The sequence below is a fragment of the Tachysurus vachellii genome, chromosome 1 (genome assembly GCF_030014155.1).
Source record: "Tachysurus vachellii isolate PV-2020 chromosome 1, HZAU_Pvac_v1, whole genome shotgun sequence".
Lineage (NCBI taxonomy): Eukaryota > Metazoa > Chordata > Actinopteri > Siluriformes > Bagridae > Tachysurus > Tachysurus vachellii.
Window position 1 is genome coordinate 42278774 of NC_083460.1, and position 24392 is coordinate 42303165.

The 24392-nt window shown below is 38.8% G+C and overlaps 1 protein-coding gene across 1 annotated transcript in view; it reads right to left on the reverse strand.

The window, feature by feature from the left end:
* Positions 1-24392, reverse strand: part of cpne7 (copine VII) — a 59525-nt gene that overhangs the window by 28349 nt on the left and 6784 nt on the right. The window contains exons 3-9 of the mRNA XM_060865604.1: positions 18659-18841; positions 18505-18579; positions 13220-13294; positions 5777-5860; positions 5595-5684; positions 5394-5492; positions 3205-3291 (exon numbers count right to left, since the gene is read on the reverse strand). Coding sequence (XP_060721587.1) covers positions 3205-3291; positions 5394-5492; positions 5595-5684; positions 5777-5860; positions 13220-13294; positions 18505-18579; positions 18659-18841 — 693 coding nt within the window. The remainder of the gene's footprint in view (positions 1-3204; positions 3292-5393; positions 5493-5594; positions 5685-5776; positions 5861-13219; positions 13295-18504; positions 18580-18658; positions 18842-24392) is intronic.

Consider the following 24392-nt stretch of genomic DNA (forward strand, 5'->3'; position numbering starts at 1 on the left):
TGTTCTCTTTATTTTAGATGTCAAATCGGTTTTGTGGCTCCTTGTGTTTCTTTCTGCGGGAAACAGGTACAAATGGCTCTTTGAGTGTTTAAGGTTGCCGACCCCTGCCTTATACCAAGCCTAACCCTAAACTAACCCTACACCAACCCCACCCTATCCCTACACTAACCCTATCCATACACCAACCCTACACCAACCCTAACCCTCCACTAACCTCTAACCCCACACTGAGCCTAATCCTACACTAACCCTAACCCTACACCAACCCCACACTAACCTAACCCTCCACTAACCTCTAACCCCACACTAAGCCTAATCCTACACTAACCAACCCTAACCCCACACCAACCCTACACCAACCCTAACCCTACACTAACCCTAGCATATTATGTCACAATTTGCTTTTTTTCAGTAACTTGCCGCATAAACCAAAGCGCTGACTAGCATGCTACTGTATTAGCTTGCATAAGCAAAGAGAAGTGCGCTTTTTTACAGCCTTTCCTAATTCTAAATAAGGAGCAAGCTTCTGTTTCAAAAGAAGGGCTGTTCATTAAGGCTTTAGTTCATTACAGTCTGTCAAATGTATTGTTTGATCAGAAGGGATATCAAATCAAGAGCTTTGTACTGAACTGTCCGATACGATATGATTTAATAGTTAACAACTTGATCTATCAGCTCATTATCGAGTAATTTTAGCAAAAGTAATAAGCACTTTGTGGAGTTCTGACAGTGACGAATGTCAAGTGCGGACCCATTCCCTCAGGTTTTAATACTCTATAAAAACTCAGACAATCATTTTGACCTTTCTAAAGTTTTGCTATGTAATTGCTTTGAGGAAATAAAACTCCCATGTCCACTGATTCCTGACTTTTATTAAATTGGGGCCAGAGTCAGACTTGAGGTTGAGAGTGTATAGTGAGGCTGTAATAGTTTAATACTCCAAGCTCAAGAGCCAAAACCATCCAAGAATACTGTGTTTAATACTGTGTTTAATTCTGTCCAGGGTCAGAATCAGGATTATGTGGAACTGAGAAATTCTTCGTACTCCAGACTGTGTAGGAATCTCTTGTGTAACTTCCTGAATAAAACTTTAGTCTGTTGTCGTGTCTAGGGTCTGAAGTGTGGTGTGTGTGTGTATTCCTGACTTTATTAAAACTTTTCCACAGAATTTTCTGGACTGGGTGAATCAGCTTATCTAGTTTATCTGATACACAAATGAAGCCCATTGTTTAAACTCAACAACTAAAGCAAAAAACAAGCAAAAGGAAAGAAAAAATGAAAAACGTGCTAAACAATGATTCTCTGTCAGAAGCCTTCAACGTGAAGGGCAATGTTTCTGCATGAAAGGTTCTTCGCGTCACTAAAAAAACGAGTTCTTTTACGAAACACTTTCTTGAAGGTTCTTTGGGGAACCAAAAATAGTTCTTCTATGGCTTCGTTGTGGAAAACCACTTTTAGATTCTTCCTTTATATTTACGAGATTGGACCAAGGATAGAAAACACGACATAAACACAAGTGACTCCCAAGACAGACACAAAACAACAGTAACAACACACAATAACTCAATTTTTCAGAAAAAAGGGACGAACGGTTAAAACATATATCGTGGGACTAATTAGCAGGAACACAGGCAGGTGCGCACAACACAGGAGTATATCGTCGCTGTCGGGCGGAAACCTCGTATGTCCAAATTTGGTCAATTTCATATTTTTTCACATATGGATGCTATTGGTCAGTCCCCACGTGGGTCTGTTATTTTTACAAGTTATTAACCAATCTAAAGTCTTGAAAATAGTTTGAGCACAAATCTCATAACTCCATTGGACACTTCAACTGTCCACCTCTTCCTCACTCCGTGGGAGAGCTTCACGGCATATTTCTCCTCAAGAAGAGTCGCAACGAATCAACACGTTTTCTGAGGTAAATGTCTTCAAAACACTGGGCTCAAAGAAAAAAAAATCTTGACCCCCGCTAGTTCTGGTGCTCGTCTGAGGACAGGAATTTAGCACAAGACAATCCACTCCCTTGAGACTCGATCTCAGTCAAATCTGGCTTTTCTTCGATTTGACAACAGAGCTCTTTAAGACAGTCCTATTCCTCACTGTGTGTTTCCCTGAATACGACCTCTATACTTATACATGTGGTTTTCTTTATGTGAGATACAATTCACTCATTTAAAATAAAAAACAAAAGAAGGAAAATGTGTCCTTACAAAAAGGTACAATGTTAATAGTATGTCATGTGAAATATGTGTATATGGTGAGTTTGTGCGTTAATTAATAATTAATAGTCAAAACGTGAACGCAAACATTATTTTCGTACCTGACATTTATATGACTCATGGATGGATGATGGATAGATGGATGGATGGATTGACGGATGGATGGAGGAAGGGTGGAGTGACGGACGGCTAAATAGATGAAGGGTGGAGTGACGGACAAATGGATAGAGGAAGGGTGGAGTGACGGACAAATGGATGGATGAATGAATGGATTGACGGATGGATGAGGAAGGGTGGAGTGACGGACAGATGGATAGAGGAAGGGTGGAGTGACGGACGGATGGATAGATGGATGGATGAATTGACGTACAGATGGATAAATGAAAGTATGGATGGACTGACGGATGGGCAGATGGATGGATGATGGATAGAGGGATGGACAGATGAAAGTATGGATGGACTGCTGGACGGACAAACGGATGTATGAATTGTTACAGTATAAATAAGAATTCACAATTCAAACAGTCCAAATCCCGACGCAGGTGAGTTTAACAGAAAGATAATTTTTTGTTAATAATTTTCACTTTTAAGCATTAAGACATTATAAAAATTCTGTTTCTGTAAAGTATTTATGTAAAAATTAGTGTTCAAATTTCTGTTTAAGAACTTTCTGTTCATCTGACTGCAACCCACACAGAATTACGTTCTGATTCCTTTCTCAATGAATCCAAAGCCATGATAAAAGGAGCATCAGCAGAGCGAGAGGATGGAAAAGCTACACACACACACACACACACACACACACACACATACACACACATACAGACCTGGGCTGTATCTGGAGCTGACACATTCACTACACTACACCAAACACACACACACTTCCATGCTATGCCTCAAGCTGACACATTCACTGCACTACACTACACACACACACACACACACACACACACACACACATACACTCCTGTGTGCTCCTTACCTTCAGATCTGTGAGGATGACCAGGCCAGAGTTTTTGTAGTTCTTCTTCTTTACTTTGTACTTTGGGTTCACGCAGTCCCATGTGACCTTCAGGAGCACAGCAAGAGAGTGGAGAACAAAGCTGAGATGCTTCAGAAAAACACAAACTTCATAATGTAACATGATTTATTTAAACTTCTAAGACAAAGCACTTGTTCTTACTGTTTTTTCAGCCTCACCTAGTTCACAACATTGTTAGCGTCTTAGCTAACGTAGCTTAGTGTCTGACATTAGTAGCTAGCGGTGCTTACTACAAAGCTAATTCTAGTCAATTATCTTACTCTATTATTCTATATTGTGAACAAACTACTGAACAAAATAAAGCTATGCAGAGAAATTATACACTTGTGTCTGTGTGTGTGTGTGTGTGTGTGTGTGTCTGTGTGTGTGTCTGTGTGTGTATGTGACACCTTTTTAGCACGATGCAAAAAATATATAAGGTAATAAAATTTAGCAAGCTAGTAAACATTGTGTGTCGTTTTAACAAATACTAGTAACAGCTGTTTTGGTGAAAAAATCCATAAATTCACCAATAAAAATAAAAAGTACCCATACAATTTAAATATATGTTCTCAAATCTGATCTTTATTAAATTATTTAGGTCTTTATTAATTTCCTAGTGGCTGATAAGGTAACTCTTAGGAATAAAACACTTTTTGTGGGGCTTTTGCCATGCGAAAAAAAAAATTAAAGGTGGGGTCTCCATTGTTTGAAAGCCAATGTTGACATTTGAAATCACCAAAACAAACACGCCCCTAACCCAAATGGGTCCCACCCCTGTATCGATAGCTCCGCCCACACGTACATACGTAACCCAGGCAACTGGAAAGAAATGTGTCTTTATCACAGCTGAAGTGAAGAACAATACGATTGTAGATAAACAAACAAGCAAAAATGACACATAAACATAATCATGTAAAGGACAAAGACATATATTAGTTCTGTGTAACAAAACAAAACCAACGTTACTCACCTATCGAGAAGGAAAAAAGCGCCTCGGCGTCTTAAGTAAAGTTGGTCACATATTCACAGATTGGAGTTTCCCGAGTCAATAACTCCTGAGCTAAACACTGTTACTACACAAAACACGGTTGTAGCTGCGTCTCTACATTACTACGATAGAAAAGAGGTGTTATTTGTGTAGTAACAGCGTTTAGCTCAGGAGTTATTGACACAGGAAACTCCAATCTGTGAATATGTGACCAACTTCCTGCTCCTTCAGTTCTCTCCAGCGCTGGAAAGCTGATCCTATATTAACACGTCCTACTTCTTACCTTATCGTAAGCCTTTCTTCTCTTTCTTTCTTTGTTTTTATCCTCCATGTCAATGTTAAAACCGCTTTCTGCTAATGTCACACATGCGCACTGAACACTCTCTCCGCCCATATTGACAAGACACGCCCCTTTCTGCTCATTGGCTACACGTTCGTTTTGTTTTTGTTTAGTTTGTCGTCCCGACTCAGTTTTCTGAAGCATTTCTCAAACAACGGAGACCCCACCTTTAACATCAGGGTGGTAACAGTGACTCAGTTTCAACTCTCCACCAATCACTGATTAGTTTCTTATAACAGCAAACCTCCAAAGTGGTTTACTCCTGAATTATATAGTGTTCCACTTTCACTACAAGCAGAAACAACGTACACAATGATCCTAATTTTAAACAAGCAAATCAACACTTAAATCTCTTCTCAGTCAGATTTATAAAACACAGCATAAATAATATAATAAAAGAAAAAGAAATATCATAAAATGAATAAAAAAACCAACCTAATATTTATAAAACAATTTCATATTTTGAAACGTTACCATTCCAGCAAATAAAAATGATAAAAGATGAAAATGTTTGCATGTCAGTAAAGAAAGCAACCTTTTATATAACAGACGTTTCTTTTAGATTTTGAAAAAAATATGATGACTGATGAGTTTTACCCAGAAAAAAAGAGACAATGAAATTGTGTCCAGAAGACAGTCTGCAAAATTTAATCTTATTTTAAAAGACTTTCTTGCTTTATAGCTTTGTGATGTGTATGTGTGTGTGTGTGTGTGTGTGTGTGTGTGTGTGTGTCACACCACTTCCTTTTGCTTCTGAAGTCTAACTGGAGGAAATGTGGTTCATTCATGACGCACATCAATGCAGCGTCTCACACTGACCTTGTTTTCTCCAGAAGCTTTCTGCATCTCTTTGAACGTGGTGTAAAACTCGCCAATGAAGTCATGCTTCCCTCTCGAATCATAATCCCACACCAGGCACTGCGGGTCGACACCCGGGACCGTTATTTCAGATGACACATTAGATTCACTGTTTACGAATCTTTACTGGTGTCTTGATTCTTCACGTTCACATACACGCACCTTTAACTTACGGTCCTCGTCACAGCTGCACAGGGAAATGAGGGAGACTTTAAACGGCTGCCACACGGGGTTCAGGTTGTTCTTGATCACCTGTGATGAGTGTTAAAAAAAAGAAAAACATTAAAGACAACAAGGAACAACAGGATGGATAAAGATCTCTGTGGTGAAGGAAACGGACTCACTTCTGTTCTGTGTACAAGCTGCTCTGTGTCGTCATCATTCATGCGGTAGATCTCCAAGAATGGGTCGGATTTGCTGAAGAGATCCTGAAGATAGATTTTAAAAAAATGTCAACGTACAACATTTATACATCGTTTATATATATATATATATATATATATATATATAATGTATGTAAAGTTGTGCTTAAAAGTCTTCATACGCTGAAAGAAATTGCCATTTATTTGGAAAACATGCCTGATAATGCAAAAGATTTTTTTCTTATTTAATGATCGTGGTCACGAGAAGTCATTAATCATCATTAAATATGCAGGTCATTATTGTTTGACTAATGAAACCTAATGATAACTGAAATCACCTGATCTAAAGTTTACATCTCCCTGAATGTTTGTCCTCATTATAAACACACAGGTCGACACACAGAGCTTTAAATGACTATTAAAGGGACGATTCCACACCTGTGACTCGTTGTAATTGTAACTAGATTTGTAAAGTTCGTTGCGACAAACTTTGATGTTGGCTTTGACGAGGCAAGTATTCGCAAAGGCAGGTGCTTTTTGGAGGCGAGTGGACATAAGAGTCAGTGTTACTTTTGGAGGCAAGTGGACAGAAAGATAGGGTGCCAAAACATTTGGAGGCAAGTGGAGACGAGCATGTGACGTCATCCAAATACTCCTGAGGAAGTTCTTCTCATTGAGCTGAGTGTTTTGATATGTCATATATCCATGTTGTGCAAAATTTTTTATTTTCACGTGATGTCACGTGACGTCATCAGAATACATGTGAGGTAGTTCCCCTCATTGTTCTGAGTGTTTTGATATGTCACATGTCCATATTTTGGGGGCGGGGCTGCGGGACTACCAGAAGGCCAGTCAGTACACCAATGTAAAAGTTTGTTCAGAGTATCACCCTAATGGAGCTGGTCGAGTTTGGTGTAGATCGTTCGAAAGCTTGCTGAGTTATAAACCTCCAAAGTTTATAATGGGAGTCTATGGGAAAAAAGGCCACTTTGAGACCCGGTACCGGAAGTACCGGTACTCGGATCGCTTAGAAAAGTCAGAGCAACAAACTTCAGACCAGCGTCTACAACATATCCGAATTTGGTTCATGTGGCTCGAAAGCTCTAGGAGGATTTACTCCTGATAAATTTTTGTCTAAGCTTAAATAGGAAAACAGAATGTTGGCTTCTACAAAGCGACACAATTAGTGTCTGTACACAAATAGTCAGTGAGTTTCTCAGCTCATGAGGTGATGCACTGGATACTGCACCATGGGGAAGACAAAAGAACTGCCAATGGACCTGCATAATAAGGTAGAGGAACTTTATAAAGCAGGATATAAAAAGATCTCAACACTTGAAAATGCCTGTCAGTGCTGTTCAGACTCTGATGAAGAGCTGAAAAATAAGAGGTTCTGTTGATACTGAGCCACAGTCAGGTAGAACAAGAAAGATGGCACCCAATACTGTCAGAAGACCCAAAGAAAAACCCACAAACACCTTGGAGAGAAATACAGCCTGCTCTGGAAAAAGTGGTGGTGTTACTGTACAAGAGACACAATAAGGAGGGACTTGAACACAAATGACCTGCATGGTCGAGTTACCAGGAGAAAGTCGTTACTGCTCCCATACCACAAAAAGGACTTCAGTACACCAGACAGAACGTAGACAAGTCTCACAGCTTCTGGAGCAGAGTCATGTGGAGTGATGAGACCAAAATGATCTTTATAGTCACATAATAAACACTGTGTTTGGAGCAAAGTGAACAAGGCGGTGAACAGTCCACCATCCCCACTGTAAAGCATGATGGTGGATCTCTGATATTTTGGGGCTGTGTGAGATCCAGTGGAGCAGGGAAGTGAGGAGACACTGATGGGAAGATGAATGCAGCATGTTATCAGAAAATACTAGCAGATAAATTGCATTCTACAGCACGAAAGCCGCACCTGGGACGATCTGCGATGTTCCAAAACACGAGACAAGGTTGACCCTTCAATGGCTACAGCAGAAAAAGGTGAAGGTTCTGGAGGCCATCACAGACTCCTGGCCTCAATATCGTGATCCCCTTTGGCTAGATCTCGAACGTGCAGTTTGTGCACGTTTACAAACAAGAACAAGGATTATTTCATTATTTTATTTTGTTTGTTATGCTTTATATTATAACTAGAGTCCTATACGAAATAAGGTGTGTGTGTGTGTGTGTGTGTGTGTGTGTCTATTTAGTATATAAAAAGTGAATATAAACTTAAATATATATTTTTATAAAATACACATTAAATTATTTAATTTAAGCAAAATAAAAATGTAATACAAATGGGTTTGAGCACACACACACACTCACACACACACACACACATTTTGGATTGTGATGAAAAATGAATCTAAAAAATCTAAATCCAATCTAAGTAAATCTAATCTTATCAAATAAAATTCAATGAAATAAAAATCAGATGCAGCTGTACAGTAAAGGCTCCTCAGATGAGGCCATTATTGAGTCTAATCTTATTCTCTGTGATTCACTTCCTGTTGGACTGCCGCTGTTTTCTCTCACAGCTATGACCAATTGAATCAGAAAGCGGACAGGATAACAATAATTCTCCGTGTATCTCCCAGCTCAGATAGTCACCAGCCGACGGCGATGGATTGTGCAGGGATCGAAAGACAAGAGAGGAAGAAGGAGAAAGTCCAAACGAGGCGTTTAATGCCGTCTTTTCTCACCACATTAAGCCAGACAGAGTCAGGACTGGACTGGGTTGTCAAGGTAACAGGTCTGTACGAGAGTCGAGCGATTTGGACGAGCGATCTGTCCACATTTAATCTCAGAGCTTCCTTATTTGTAAAGTCCTTCACTCCAAGAAAAAAAAAACAAACCCTGGTTTATCTTTTTAATTTAAGCAGTTAAATCTTTACGATCGAGATGTTCTCGTTCATATTCCACGTCGAGCTCTTGCAGGATTTTAGAACCATTAATGAATCCAGGAGGAGCAATTTTTCTGATTTGTTTGCTATTTCAGAAGGTTCAATTAGATATCAGACTTATTAAATAATGTTAAATGACTCACAATCTTTTTTTTTTTCATTACATCAGCCCTTTATCCAAACCTTGATAATAGGCTTGGATAGAACCTAAGACTTCCTGTAGCTGTAGGAGGAACTGTTCTGTGAACATGAGCGCAACTCACGTTTAGCACGAAAGACACAAGAGCGTTATGGGACACACATAATACTAATAAAAAACGGTGAATCGCATTGCGTTATGTTTACTGTGTGTGTTTGATTCCACAAATACACCACAATTCAAAAAAGACAAAACCAGACCAGAGTTCCCGGAGATCTGGGGAACGTTCACACTTAGATTCGGACCTCAGAAACACCTTGTCGATGAGAAAGATCAGAGGAGAATGGCTGACAGGAATTCTCCAGAAACTCAAATAATCACTCTGTACAACCGTTTAGAGCAGAAAAGTATCTCAAAATGAACCACCTGAAGGCTACAGCAGAACAGACGGACACACGGCTTGGATTGTTCCAGAGATCCCACGTTGGATTGTTCCAGAGATTTAAAGCTAATATGGGAAGTCATGGCCTAATGGTTAGAGAGTCTGACTCGTAACCCGAAGGTTGTGGGTTCGAGTCTCTGCCCGGCCACGACTGAGGTGCCCTTGAGCAAGGCACCGAACCCCCCCCCAACTGCACCCCGGGCACCGCAGCATAAATGGCTGCCCACTGCTCCGGGTGTGTGTTCACGGTGTGTGTGTGTTCACTGCTGTGTGTGTGTGTGCACTTTGGATGGGTTAAATGCAGAGAACGAATTTCATGTCACTTTATCACATTATTATTATATCGTGCACATTAAGTAAGCTTCTTCTTACCTTCCACATGATGTCATGTGATTTATCATTCTTAGCACAGCATTAACACTAAATGTCTAATTGCATTGTTAATGGAGAGTTCTGTCCCACTTTTTTCTGTCCCACCAGGAAAACACATTATTTTAATTACGCCAAAGTGGTTTCTAAGGTGTCCAGAGGTTTTCGCTATCGAGCATCCAGACCCAAATATACATATTATATATAATATGTAACTCTCAGCACTCGATTTCAGAACACTGTATAACCGCAACACAAATTATATTGTTAAATACGTATAGAATCCACACAAAACTGTTCAAACCTGTGCACTTAAGTGATGTATGTAACGTTTGACTTCACCTTTTCTCTGTGTGATTGTATAGGAGAAGCAGTGCATGTGAGAGCTTGATCTTATTTTATACAACTGAGGGTTGAGGGCCTTGTTCAGGGGCCCAGTGTTGACAGCTTGGTGGACCTGGGATTCAAACTCACAACCTTCTAATCAGTAGTCCAGCACTTTAAGTTTTTGGGGATGTGGTAGAATGGTGGCTAAAGACGCTGCTTGTCTGAGTGTTTGTCAGGCCGCAGAATAAAAGGTCCAGATGATCGAATGCCTTTAGTGCGTTATTTGTTTGTCCAACGTTCAACACGACACAGAAGAAATAGTTTTAATCTGGTGGCTCGAAGCCACCTACGATTGTGGGGATGTGGTAGCCTAGTGATTAAGGTGTTGGTCTACAGATTATAAGGTTGTAAGTTTGAATCCCAGGGCCATTAAGCTGCCACTGCTGGGCCCCTGAGTAAGACCCTTAACCCTCAGTTGCTCAGATTTATAAATGAGATAAATGGGCGTCTGCCGAATGCTGGAAATGTAAATATACGACTGTGTGACCACATACGTCATGTATGAAATCAGATGCATGACTTTAAGGATGGTGTTCGTGTTCTGAGGTGTAGCGAAGCGACAAATCTGCGTCCTTTCTGTTTTAGCTGAAGCAGCGAGAGTAATGAGTTACTCCAAGTCATCTGAATAGACAGATCCCGTCTAAAGATTGCGGCTCGGTCATTACTCTGTCTAGACATTTGGCACTCTTTATCCTCTGTCCCTGATGCACAGAGCTATTTGGCTCGTTTCGTGTTTCTTCTTGCTCGCATTACGCTACAGGATTACTTTGTAGGTGCGAGCCATTTACAAAACAACTCCATCATCTCAGCCATCAGAGTTATATTTAGGTGACGTAGCTGGCATCTGACATCGCTGACTCGATGGCATTAATCAGAGAAGATAAACACAGTTAATCACTCTTAATGAACAAGCCGAAGACTGCAGACCAAAGTTAGAGGAGGTGATTCGATAAAAACATGATGCCTCTGGAGAAACGCAGGTTCAGCCAGAGCAGAGAAAACGGCATGAAGCGCTATGCTAGCAAATTAAAATGTAAAATTTTAGAGGTGTAGTGAAATGACCGTCTGTGTCATAAAAATAGAACAAATGAGGGGAAAAAATAATAAAGAATTAAAAGGTGTCTCTCAATCTCTCTATTTTTCAGTTTCTTTCTCTCTCATTTGATCTCTTTCTCTCCACACACACACTCTCAATCACTCTCATGTGTGTGTGTGTGTGTGTGTGTTGGTAAGGAGAGGTATGGGTGTAGCATGTGTGTGTGTGTTGGGAAGGAGAGGTGTGGGTGTAGCATGTGTGCTCATGAGTGTGTGTGTGTGTTGGGAAGGAGAGGTGGGGGTGTAGCATGTGTGCTCATGGGCGTGTGTGTGTGTGTGTGTGTTGGGAAGGAGAGGTGCGGGTGTAGCATGTGTGCTCATGAGCGTGTGTGTGTCTGTGTGTGTGTGTGTGTGTGTGTTGGAAAGGAGAGGTGCGGGTGTATCATGTGTGCTCATGAGCGTGTGTGTGTCTGTGTGTGTGTGTGTGTGTGTGTGTGATAGAGTGTTCATGAGCTCATCACTGATTGGTCGACTCGTCCCTCTTCTTGTGGCAGTTGTACCAAGCTCTTAGCATGTGCTCTTTTGTCACAGTACAGTGTTTATCTGTCCTCTGAGTTTGTGCTGCTCTTCTTTCGCCTTTAAGATGAAAATCACTGCAGCGCTCACACTCTGAGATACTGAGAATCTTTGTCACTGTTTGTTGCGATTGGGAGAAATCAGCTGCATGTCACATTATGTAAATGTTAATGTTAATCTCGAGTCACATCAAAACATCAGAAAAATCAGAAAAAAGTAGCGAGTAGTGAGAGTCAGACTTCTGACTTATGACCTCATACTTTTTATCACCATTTTTATCACAATTATTTTTATCATAAGATCCATTTTTCCGAATTTTTGCGCCCCGATGATGCGTGAGCTGTGACAGTAAGCCCCGCCCACCACCAGCATCATTAAAACTCCATCACTAATGACTATATTGCAGCACATATGGCGAAGTTCAGAGTCAATGATTAGTTTTTGAGATTAAAGCTTCCTGAAATTCCAAGACTTATATGTTCAGAAGGATGTAAATTAATAACACACATCAGCTTCGCATCTGTATGAATTCATGAATATGTAATGCAGTGTCAAGTAGCATCTCCACAGGGTCTGAAATACTGCTCCGCCTCCAGCAGCGAAGCGGCCCGTGACCGACTCGGCTTTATGATGTGATGAGACAGAGACGTGCTGGTGAGAGTAAGAGGATCTATATTTACTGAAATTTAAGACTGAACATCGGTCCACGTTGTGGAGCCGTAATCTCCCCCGAAGGTGCGTTAAATCTGACGAACAGCCGAGCAGCGTGAGCTCACAAATCTCGCCATCTCTTGGCTCGCGTTTGTCACTCCGGAGCTCTTGTGATCAACGATCTCGCACGGATATCAACATGTTGTCGCTATGCATCGTTTGCGATTCATACAGAACGTGAACAAAAATGTTGCCTCCTTATCGCGCCACACAAGTAGGGCCTCGGGGAATTTGAGAGCAGAACGCATAAAACAGCCAGAAAAAGCATGAGAACGGGATTCAAACAGAAGAAAAATGGAAATAAGAGCGAGCTGGAAACGGAGCGAAGGCCGAGAGATTAGAGGAGTAGGAGGCGGAGGTATAGAGGGGTTTGTGTACACAGCGGCAGCACCGCAGGACAAGCAGATCTCTGCAGAGCCGCTCGGCTACGTGGGCTAATGTGTAGGAGAAGATGTTTGCACACAGAGAAGAAGGCCGAAGACCCCCTGCCATTCTCCCCCCCGTCATTCCCCCCCCTGTCGCCCGCCCCCTGGCACGCTGCCCTCCGCTGAAACAGCAGAAGATCCAGATACTGTGACTGCAGGGGTTCAGAAAAAGCAAGCAATATAGCAGCCAATATTCAGCACAACAAAACGCTTTCAGAACTAAAACTTTTAATCATCAGTGAAAAAAAGTTACTATACATTATTTCAGTTTTATTTAACAACTTTAAATTAACTTCCAAAGTACTTTCACCTTTGCAAATAATTGCTGCTCTCATTCCAGCAGTTTAGAAATTTAAACCACTAAAGAATTTAAGCAGTGAAAATTCAGATCTAAAAAAAAAACAAAAACTGTTAAATAAAATAGGATTAATTTCATTCTCGTACCTTATCATCCAACTTCTTGGCACAGAACGCGAACTCAACGTATCCGTTGTTGCCTGAAATTTCCTCAGCATGGATCTAACGGAAACAGAAAAGCAATTCGTTTGTTGTTGTTGTTGTTGTTGTCCATCTTATTCCGTGTTCCCAAATGCAAAAATCCTGACGATACTCAGAGATTTACTTACATGATTTTTTGACTATAAAGAGTTTTCATGCTGCCAGTAAAATGAGTTTTATTCGTGAGAGTCTATGCTATAGTCACGCTATGGTCCAGGATTTAGGAACGTAAGGAATGAATCATGAGAGGATGTGTGTTTATATGGAAAAAATCTAGTTTCTGTTAAGGTTTCTATTACATTTTGGCAGATGCCCTTACTGAAGATTAAAGGGGTTGAGGTAGCCTAGTGGTTAAGGTGTTGGGTCACCAATTAGAAGGTTGTGAGTTTGAATCCCAGGTCAACTGAGCGGCCACTGCTGGGCCCCTGAGCAAGGCCTTAATCCTCAGTTGTATGAAATGAGATAAAATGTAAGTCTCTCTCTGGATAAAGGCTTCTGCTAAAGGGGTTGTAGCTTAATGGATCTGGAATTCAACACTTAAGTTACCATGAACGTGAAGTCACAACAGACTTTGTGTTAAAATTCTTGAATGTACTTCCTTGTTACACAACTACACTGTTTAGTCCATAGGGTTATAGAAGAGAACTGATTTAGAACCGGGGGGCACGGTGGCTTAGTGGTTAGCACGTTCTCCTCACACCTCCAGGGTTGTGGGTTCGATTCCCGCCTCCACCTTGTGTGTGTGGAGTTTGCATGTTCTCCCCGTGCCTCGGGGGTTTCCTCCGGGTACTCCGGTTTCCTCCCCCGGTCCAAAGACATGCATGGTAGGTTAATTGGCATCTCTGGAAAATTGTCCGTAGTGTGAGATTGTGTGAGTGAATGAGAGTGTGTGTGTGTGCCCTGTGATGGGTTGGCACTCCGTCCAGGGTGTATCCTGCCTTGATGCCCGATGACGCCTGAGATAGGCACAGGCTCCCCGTGACCCGAGGTAGTTCAGATAAGTGGTAGAAAATGAGTGAATGAATGATTTAGAATCAAACTCTCCAGTGTCACATAGATGAGGATGAGGTTCCTCTTAAGGTTCCTTCCTCATGTCGTCTCAGGGAGTTTTTCCCTCACCACCACCATTAGAGAAAATTGATGAATTAATAATTCATATCCTGAATTGAACTTTTCTGACCAACCAGAATCGAGAATTCAACCCGAGAACACGGTATAAAATATCAATGAACAGTTTTTCAGAGTTATTCGTTTGAACCCACAATCCGAACCATTTCTGTTAAGTCAGATTAACAACGGAACAAAAAAGTTTTGAATGATCCAATTAAAGATGTAGGATGGACACAAAGGATATTGCTGATTAATGAACATAAACAAGTGAAAATCCAGAAGATATTTTAAGGAGCAGGGAACAGCTTCAGACTGTCAGAAATTCCTTTCCTGTCACTTCACACAACAGCAACACAGCGTTCAGGGAAAGTCCTTGACAGCTTTGGAGTCTGTAAAAGTGAAGTGTGAAATAAAGAACAGAGGCTTAATGCACAAGCTTAAACAACGTGGGCTGCAAGATCAAATCTACAACCAGTGGGAAATTTAATAGGATACACCACAGAGCCCAGACGTCATTAGTGTTTATTAAAAAGTCTCCAGATATAAAGGTTATTGGTGTAAAACAAGGTATTTCATTTTATTTTTTCATTTTATAAATAATCCTGATGATTGGTCATTTTTATTGTACCATTAACAAGTCTGCCAGGTCTGTATACAGCTAATTGTGTTAGCTGTAAACTAATGTTGTATCAGTCAGCTGTATGTTCTGGTCTTTATCAGCTTTATCAAGACTGTGACAGGAAGGAATTAGTGTTGGGTTTGTGGTGAACTCAGCGTTTACGCTGATCCATTAGTTCCTCAGGAGCTCTCAGTTACACTATTATAAACTGTCGTAGAAAGGACATTATTTACATTGACTTTATTTACTGTAGAGTGTCACCCAAATGAGGATGAGGTTCACTTCTGAGTCTGGTTCCTCTCAAGGTTTCTTCCTCATATCATCTCAGGGAGTTTTTCCTCACCACCGTCACCTCAGGGTTGATCATTAGGGATAGGGATAGATATATAGTATCATAAATTTTAAATTAATATTTTTAAATTAATTTTAAACTTTACTCTCACTCACTCACTCATCTTCTACCGCTTATCCGAACTACCTCGGGTCACGGGGAGCCTGTGCCTATCTCAGGCGTCATCGGGCATCAAGGCAGGATACACCCTGGACGGAGTGCCAACCCATCACAGGGCACACACACACACACTCTCATTCACTCACACACTCACACACTACGGACAATTTTCCAGAGATGCCAATCAACCTACCATGCATGTCTTTGGACCGGGGGAGGAAACCGGAGTACCCGGAGGAAACCCCCGAGGCACGGGGGGAACATGCAAACTCCACACACACAAGGTGGAGGCGGGAATCGAACCCCCAACCCTGGAGGTGTGAGGCGAACGTGCTAACCACTAAGCCACCGTGACCCCCATTTTAAACTTTAATTGCATGTATTTATTTTTCTTATTATTTCTTCTTCTTCTTCTTATTATTATTATTATTATTATTATTATTATTATTATTATTATATTTTTCTTTCTATTTTTCTATACTTCTGTAAATCTGCTTTGAGACAATGGGAATTGTTAAAAGCGCTATACAAATAAATCGAATTTAATTCCATTGTATTCAATTTAATTTTTTTTACTATTCTATTCCTAAACTATTTTCATTGTATTCTACTGTTTTTATAACACTGACAGTAAAAAAGCATTTCGCTGCATGTTGTACTCTGTATGATTATATATCTGACTAATAAAATTTGATTAGAAATTTGGAGTAGAGTTCTAATTAGGTTGATATTTAAGCCAGAAACATTAAATAGATTCAAAAAGAAATAAATCTGCAGTTACAGCAAATCATATCCAATCAACCCAATTTACCTCAAAGTGTGAACCCTGTCTAGTTCCAGCTGCAGCTTCAGCCATAATAAAGACCATAATAAACAAAGATTATAATAAAAATTGGTTTATAAAATACCACCGCTCATCACCAAGGGACAAAAAGTCAAACAAATTTCAACTGTATGGTGTAAAGTGTGTAAGATCTGTGTTCTGTTTATTAAAAGCAATCAATAAATCAACAAATCTGTAATTGGAGTCGTAACGCATGCAGGCAACAACAAACATCTAGAAAAATCTATAAAGACAAGATCACAGGCAAGAGTCAAAAAACTACAGTAACAAGCAGGAAGTCCAGAAAAAAAATAGTCTGTGTGAGAACTGAAGAAGCCACAGAAAGACTTCAGTAGACAAATGAATTAACACTGAATAGAATTCAGGTGAGAACGTTCAGGGAACATTGTGGGGCGGAGCCGAGACACAAATACAGAATAATACAGATGACAATTTAAACAAAGAAGAACGTAACATGTCTGTGCAAAGAGATAAAATAAACATCAACAACAGAAAAACATTTTAAAAAGCCATCAGACCTTAACATTGTGATCTCTGATCACGGTGTGACGTTCATCTTCATATTTCTTTCCCTCTAACTCACTGATCTACTGACAGACTTTAAGATAGACATTTACAGCATTTTCAGCCTTATATTTAGGTCATTTTTACAGCTGAGGGTTAAGGGCCTTGCTCAGGGGCCCTAGAGCAGCAGCTTGGTGGACCCGCGATCTGAATTTGTCCGTATGATGGACATACAGTAGATACAAAGAACAGTCTGAGACTATTCAATCATACTCACAAAGGGGGATACAAACTTTTGAACAGCCATAGTTACAGTTAGTTATTGTTTTGTTACTAATATCTTAATCTATGGGATTATTTTTATCATAAAGAATCATCTGTGAAACCTAGCACATAGATATAATAACGTTATTTACATCACTGTGCTGTTGAATTCTCTGAACTCTGATTGGTCAGTTTGGTCTTGGGTTTATATTAACGCTTTTATCGTTTCTATGGTAACAAAGACTTGATAAGAGAGGAAAATAGAAGCTGGGGAGAGAAAAGGGGAGGAAGTGAGAACAGGAATTAATTTGTTTCGTGGAAAATTCTTATAAACAGATTCAAGTGCAAAGTGTTCTTCAATCAATAAATTACATTGTGTGGGTGTGAGAGGAAGAAAACATTCCAGTATGTGCTGTTATAAAGAAAAGATAACAAATCTAACCCTAATGCTCATTATATTCTTATAACTGCAAGTCTCAATGCACTTCTTCTTCTTCTTCTTCTTCTTCTTCATTTTGTGCTAACATCACCACTGTGTTCCTCATGTTGGTGAGTAAATTCCATGGAATTCTGCACATGCTGTTCTACTGCTGGCTGAAAGCTTTCAAGCTGAACACACAGCGTGATAATTGGAGTAATTTACCTGCTCTGGGCGAGTGCACAGGAACATCCATTCAAATCTATTAACACCTTAATGGAGGGCCAGAGGAAAAGCACACCTCTGCAGTAATGTTTTATTGTAGATGGTGTTTAGGTCTGAAAGAAGGGCTTTGCTCTTTTTTCTAGCCTCCTCTTTATCTTCATCTCTCTCTCTCTCTCTCTCTCTCTCTCTCTCTCTCTCTCTCACACACACACACATACACACTATTGTTGTGAATGGATGCATCAAAATAAGCAGGAAATGTTTCAGATGCCAAAACAGTGACACTGGCAAGTTCAGATAACTAAGATAATAAGATAATATATCATAGTTTCCATAGTAACAACTCATTCTTAGGGTCTTGTTGACAAAAACAATAAATAAACAAGATAAATAAACAATGCATGTAATCGTTAGCATAGAAACTTTAAGTCATCATTTGGCTGGTCAGATTCTACAGGATTTCCGTGAGACATACTGTATGTGCCGCCTTTTTAACGGTTCCCATGGAAACAAAGTCGTCATGACGATAAAACAAATAAATTGGGATCGGTTGCTTTACATGTCAATCAGATGCCCTCTTGGGTCGTCCTTATTCAATAAAAGCTGTTGTGGAGTCTAGACCTTCTGATTATTTTAGTTTTATTCTTTACTTAGCATTTTTATGACAAAAAATTAATTTTGAGAGTCAACCAATTTTTTTACAGTAACAAAATCTCAGAAAAGTGAATCATGGCGCTGATATATCACGATATCGATTAGCACAATCATATCAACAGATATTCTTAGCAGAACTCACCGTAACGCTAGACTTTCCGGCATATTTTCCGTATTTCAGTAACAAAGGCTTCACCATCTTTTTCTGAGCCACTATCTGTTAAAGAGATAAAAATATGTGCTCATTTTTTGTGCTCATTGAGAGGAAATAAAACATTTACACACAGGTGTCTTACCTGCCCGAGTGTGCACTCCATCCCACCCAGGAAGTCGTCATCGCGGGTGCCGATGCTGTGGGTCCCGTGAATGTCGTAGACCTCAAAGCGCAGCTTCTGGACCTCCTCAAAGTAGTAATCTAACAGCAGGACTTTAGCAAACACTGGGTTCAGGTTGCTCTTGATCACTTCAGTGCGATCCAGCTGAATAAAAAACAACACCACAAACAACAAGATCACAAACACAACAAGGGTTTTTAATGCTTGTCATACATGCTGTAAAATATATATGGAATAAAGTTATTATATATATATATTTATATTTATATATTTAAATCCTGAAGTATTTTGCACTTCTTTCTTGGCACACTTTTCGTTTTTTCTGACTTGTTTCTCAAATATTAAAAAATTGAGCATGCTAAAAAAATTAAACCTTTACCATTTAAAGGACCAAAAACTTTACATTTTAAACCATTAAAAAAATTTATGTACAATAATAAATGTTTTAATCCAAGAGGAAGTATCTGAGGTACATCACAACACCTTTACTCTCAATAACAAATACAAGGATCAACAAAGTCAGAATCGTTAGCTTTTAATAACATAATTAGCATGTAAACCAGCTAGATTTTGTTATTTAAGTAATTAGCATGTTAGCTTGCTAGGTTTTGTTATTTACGTAATTAGCATGTTAGCTTGCTAGGTTTTGTTATTTAAGTAATTAGCATGTTAGCCAGCTAGGTTTTCTTATTTAAGTAATTAGCATGTTAGCTTGCTTGGTTTTGTTATTTAAGTAATTAGCATGTTAGCTTGCTTGGTTTTGTTATTTAAGTAATTAGCATGTTAGCCAGCTAGGTTTTGTTATTTACGTAATTAGCATGTTAGCTTGCTAGGTTTTGTTATTTAAGTAATTAGCATGTTAGCCAGCTAGGTTTTCTTATTTAAGTAATTAGCATGTTAGCTTGCTTGGTTTTGTTATTTAAGTAATTAGCATGTTAGCTTGCTTGGTTTTGTTATTTAAGTAATTAGCATGTTAGCCAGCTAGGTTTTGTTATTTACGTAATTAGCATGTTAGCTTGCTAGGTTTTGTTATTTAAGTAATTAGCATGTAAGCCAGCTAGATTTTGTTATTTAAATAATTAGCATGTTAGCCAGCTAGATTTTGTTATTTAAGTAATTAGCATGTTAGCCAGCTAGGTTTTGTTATTTAAGTAATTAGCATGTTAGCTTGCTAGGTTTTGTTATTTAAGTAATTAGCATGTTAGCTTGCTAGGTTTTGTTATTTAAGTAATTAGCATGTTAGCCAGCTAGGTTTTGTTATTTACGTAATTAGCATGTTAGCTTGCTAGGTTTTGTTATTTAAGTAATTAGCATGTAAGCCAGCTAGATTTTGTTATTTATGTAATTAGCATGTTAGCCAGCTAGATTTTGTTATTTATGTAATTAGCATGTTAGCTTGCTAGGTTTTGTTATTTAAGTAATTAGCATGTTAGCCAGCTAGGTTTTCTTATTTAAGTAATTAGCATGTTAGCTTGCTTGGTTTTGTTATTTAAGTAATTAGCATGTTAGCCAGCTAGGTTTTGTTATTTAAGTAATTAGCATGTTAGCTTGCTAGGTTTTGTTATTTAAGTAATTAGCATGTTAGCTTGCTAGGTTTTGTTATTTAAGTAATTAGCATGTTAGCTTGCTAGGTTTTGTTATTTAAGTAATTACCATGTTAGCTTGCTAGGTTTTGTTATTTAAGTAATTAGCATGTTAGCCAGATAGGTATTGTTGTATGCAATACGCATGTTAGTCAACATGGATCAACTGGGATCATTGTGTATTTGCTATAAGCAAATGAACAAATTATTACAAAATTTAATTCTCAAAACGTGTGTGTCAAAGGTGATGAATAATTAAACACTAACATAGCTAACACAGTTAATCAGCTAGCTCGTATTTGTCACTGGAAAACATGAGCAGGGTTTCAGCAGCTCGTGAAATTCTTCTTACGTTTCATTACTCGGTGATTTATTCACAAAGGCTGTACAAATATTTCAACGTTAGCCAAATTAGCTAGTAGCTAATTTAATACACTGGTTCTTTGGCTAATATTTTTAGAACATCTCTTGTGGTGTAAACTGTGTCTCTTCAGGCATTTATAAAATAAATATATAGTGATAACTGTACACACAGAGCCACAATATTAAGCCACAAAAACGAATGTATTGTACATCTAGAACTCATTTGATGTGCTTCAGTAGACCGGATGGATCAAGTTTTAAATGTTTACTACATTCACTTCCCCTGAGTAAAAATGTTCCAGTTTGCTGTTAGAATGGAAAGTGACTTTTCAATCAGTGTAAACAAATAATTTCTTTTATCTTATATGTCTGAACTAATATGATCTCATTGTTCTTACAGAGTAAGAAAAAAAAGTGTTGCAAATGATCATTGTATAGTATATTTTGTAAAGAATTAAGAAAAAATGTCTCTTGTCACCTTTGTCACTTGTTGCTTAGAGAAAGTGTTAAAACTTTTACAAGCATGAAATTTCCTCTAACCGTATACATGAATATGAATGAGCTGATAAAAATAACCTGATCTTTTAAACTGCTTTTAAACTTCCAGCATTCGTCAGTGTCTGCACTTTGCATTGTTCATCTTCGTGCATCTGGCTTGTTGGTTTTGCTGAACTGTTGGTTTAGTATTTTATTTGTAGAGCACAACATATTCCCAAGAGTTATAAATTAATAAATAAATTAATAACATTAGAATGTGGCACGGCATACGGTGTATAGAGGACACATAAATCAGATCCAGATCAGAGTCCTGGTAAATGCCTGTGGTAAGACAAAAGCATGAGATCATCAAGAGAACAAAAGGCCCGAGAGGTAGAGAATGTAAGGAGGGAACATACAGAGAGGGAGATGTGAGTTGGACACAGAAAATCAGATGTGAATGGGTTTCGCTCCCACTCGGTTTAAGCAGCCACTATTGATTTGCATGACAATGGCACTTCCCTGTTGAGAGGGAACTGGGAAAGCTAAGAGTAGAAAGCCTAATGGTTTATATCCTCTCTACGAACATCCTTAAACCCCAGCACCTGAACTCGCCCACTGGCAAAAGCATGAGTGTGAGCTGCACTATGAGCATCGCTGCCAGCACTCGAGGCCAGATGAAATGAAGAAAGTTCTTTCTTTTTCCTCGGTCTTCTCAGATCTATAACCTGTTATTATACACTATAACTCTATGTGAAATGTTTGTGGGCACCTGATCATCGCAGCCATATGTGGCTCTTCTTCCAGCACATAATTGTATAGAATGAGAGGCTTAAAGATCCCAGAAGAAAAGGGTGGAGCTGATAACAGCAAAGGGAAATAACCCTAGAATGGGATGCTCCACAAACACAAATAGTCAGGTGCAAACCCTTAGTCTGTCTGTTAGCGTAACTACTTACTCGTGGTCTCTTTTTTTCTTCTTCTTCTTTGTATTTATACATTGTGTTTTTGTTTTTTATAATATATTTATACATCATTCTTTTATATATTTGCATTTCTTTTTATTTGCTGCTGTAACAGAGAAACTTCCCCATTGTAGGACGAATAAAGGTTTATCTTATCTTATCTTATCTTCTCTTATCTTAGTCATATAGTGCAGAATTATTATTTTAATACAGTACAAAAGACCAAATAAAAAGAAAAAAGAAATTAAACAAATATGTTTGTCATCAGAGTTTTAAAGAAAGACATCTAACAGAGCTTTTGAGCATTACTAATGTTCTCTGGAACAGGACAGAGAATATTTTTGTAATAATACAGAAGATTAGCCAGACGTACCGGGGTTTGATTTTCTAGATTATTGGGTAATGTGATGATTATCGGTTTGTAAGGTCAAGGTTTTCAATTCTGACACAAAGCTGATGACAACAATCACAAGTCTGTTGAGAGTTTGATTGAATTCAAGACAGACAGGGAATGTTTAGTTCTAGGAAGCTATTCGTGGTGTCTGTGAGCTTATATATTCGGAAGAGGGCAGAAAGAGCTTTTATCCAAAGCCAGATGTTCGGCTGTGTTCGAATTTCACAGGAGGAATCACGTGCTAACCTGTTAATCTTGTGTTTAAAAGCTGAGTACTGATATGAATGGAGTTCCTTATGCTTTACAATGAAATCTGAGACAAATTCAGTCATGTCATTTATTTCCAGCCTGACCATTTTATCCATTTTAACATTCTGAGCTATTCATCAGCCACCATGTAATAAAGCTGTACAATCTCTTAATAATTGCTTCATTCAGTCAGACCCTAGCACAACGAGGAGGTCTGATTTAATGTATTGTTATCTGACACTTTCAATGTCACAGCAGTGTGTACTGAGACTGACTCACGCTACAGTGAATCATGTGTACAAAAGAAGACACGATGGCTCATAGTTTATCACGTAGACCTGGAGCTTAGCAGATGCAACAACTGACGGCATAATTACGGCCTTGGATTAACACAAGGAACAACCCGTCACGCTGAGCGAGGTAGCGATGTGACGCGTAAGACGCCTACGTCGATGTACACTGGAATTTAGGCTTCTTTGTTCGACGTATATACAGCAGCTCGAGTCCCTGTGCAAAAATGTATTTAAGCAAAATCATAATCAAGCAAACTGATCAAACATTTTCTCAGTCGCATTTTAGTCTGTTTGAACCTAATGATGTAAAAGAGTCTTTCAAGTGTCCTTGAAAACATCATTATTATTTCAGCACTTTACTATTACTGTCCCTTAGAGTTATTTATATGAATATGATAATAAATCTAGAAAAAATTGATTTCTTATGTTTGTCTAATTAAATGCTCTCTAATATGCTCTCAACACTGTTCCCTTTTTCCAGGTGTGTCTTGTTTGGGAACAATTGGGTGGAACTCATGTGCATTTTTCAGCATTGTTTTACCAACTTGGGGGAGTTCAGAGATGTAAAATCTAAATATATATGTTTTATATACAGTATTTAGCTAATTTGCTAAGCTACTGTCACTTTTGCATCTTGAACTCTCCTGGTTATGTAAATCAGTCTAACGTGGCGTCATGCTGACTTCCTATTCCATAAAATACGACAACGTACGGAATGAAATCACGGCTCTCATTGACGGGGATTTTAAATGATTTGTTCGTACCACAGTGAAGAAGTTTGCATCTGTTTACAAACTGAATTGATTCGATTTTGTCACTTTTGCTACAACACACAACAACTTACACATACACAATCATACACAATACAACATGTAGTGAAATGTTTTTAAAACTGACCTTGATATAATAATATAAAAAAAAGGCAAATTACACTAAAGTTGAGAATAAAAATTAAGTAAAGGAATAAAAATAAGACACAAATTAGGTACAAATTAAAAAGAAATAAATATCAAAAATAGGTAGTAACTGAATATGGTAGAGTGATGCGTGTGAATATAAACATAATGCCATATATATTATATTTTGTTATATATTTTTCATTGGTAGGATGCAAAAGTTACAGAAATCCATTCTCAAGAGGCTGCATACCTTAGATTATAGAATTAAATTAGCGTTTACATTTTATCTCTCTGTGCAAGAATACAGTAGACAGCTAGTGTAGTGTGGGCGAATAACACAAAGCCACACATGCTCTCGTCCTCCCTGTAAAGTAAGCAGTTAAAAAAACAAATGCAAATAATAACGACCCTGATGATGCTCTCACTCCTGTTTCTTAAGAGCGGTACAAATAATAACGCAGTAGGGTAGAGG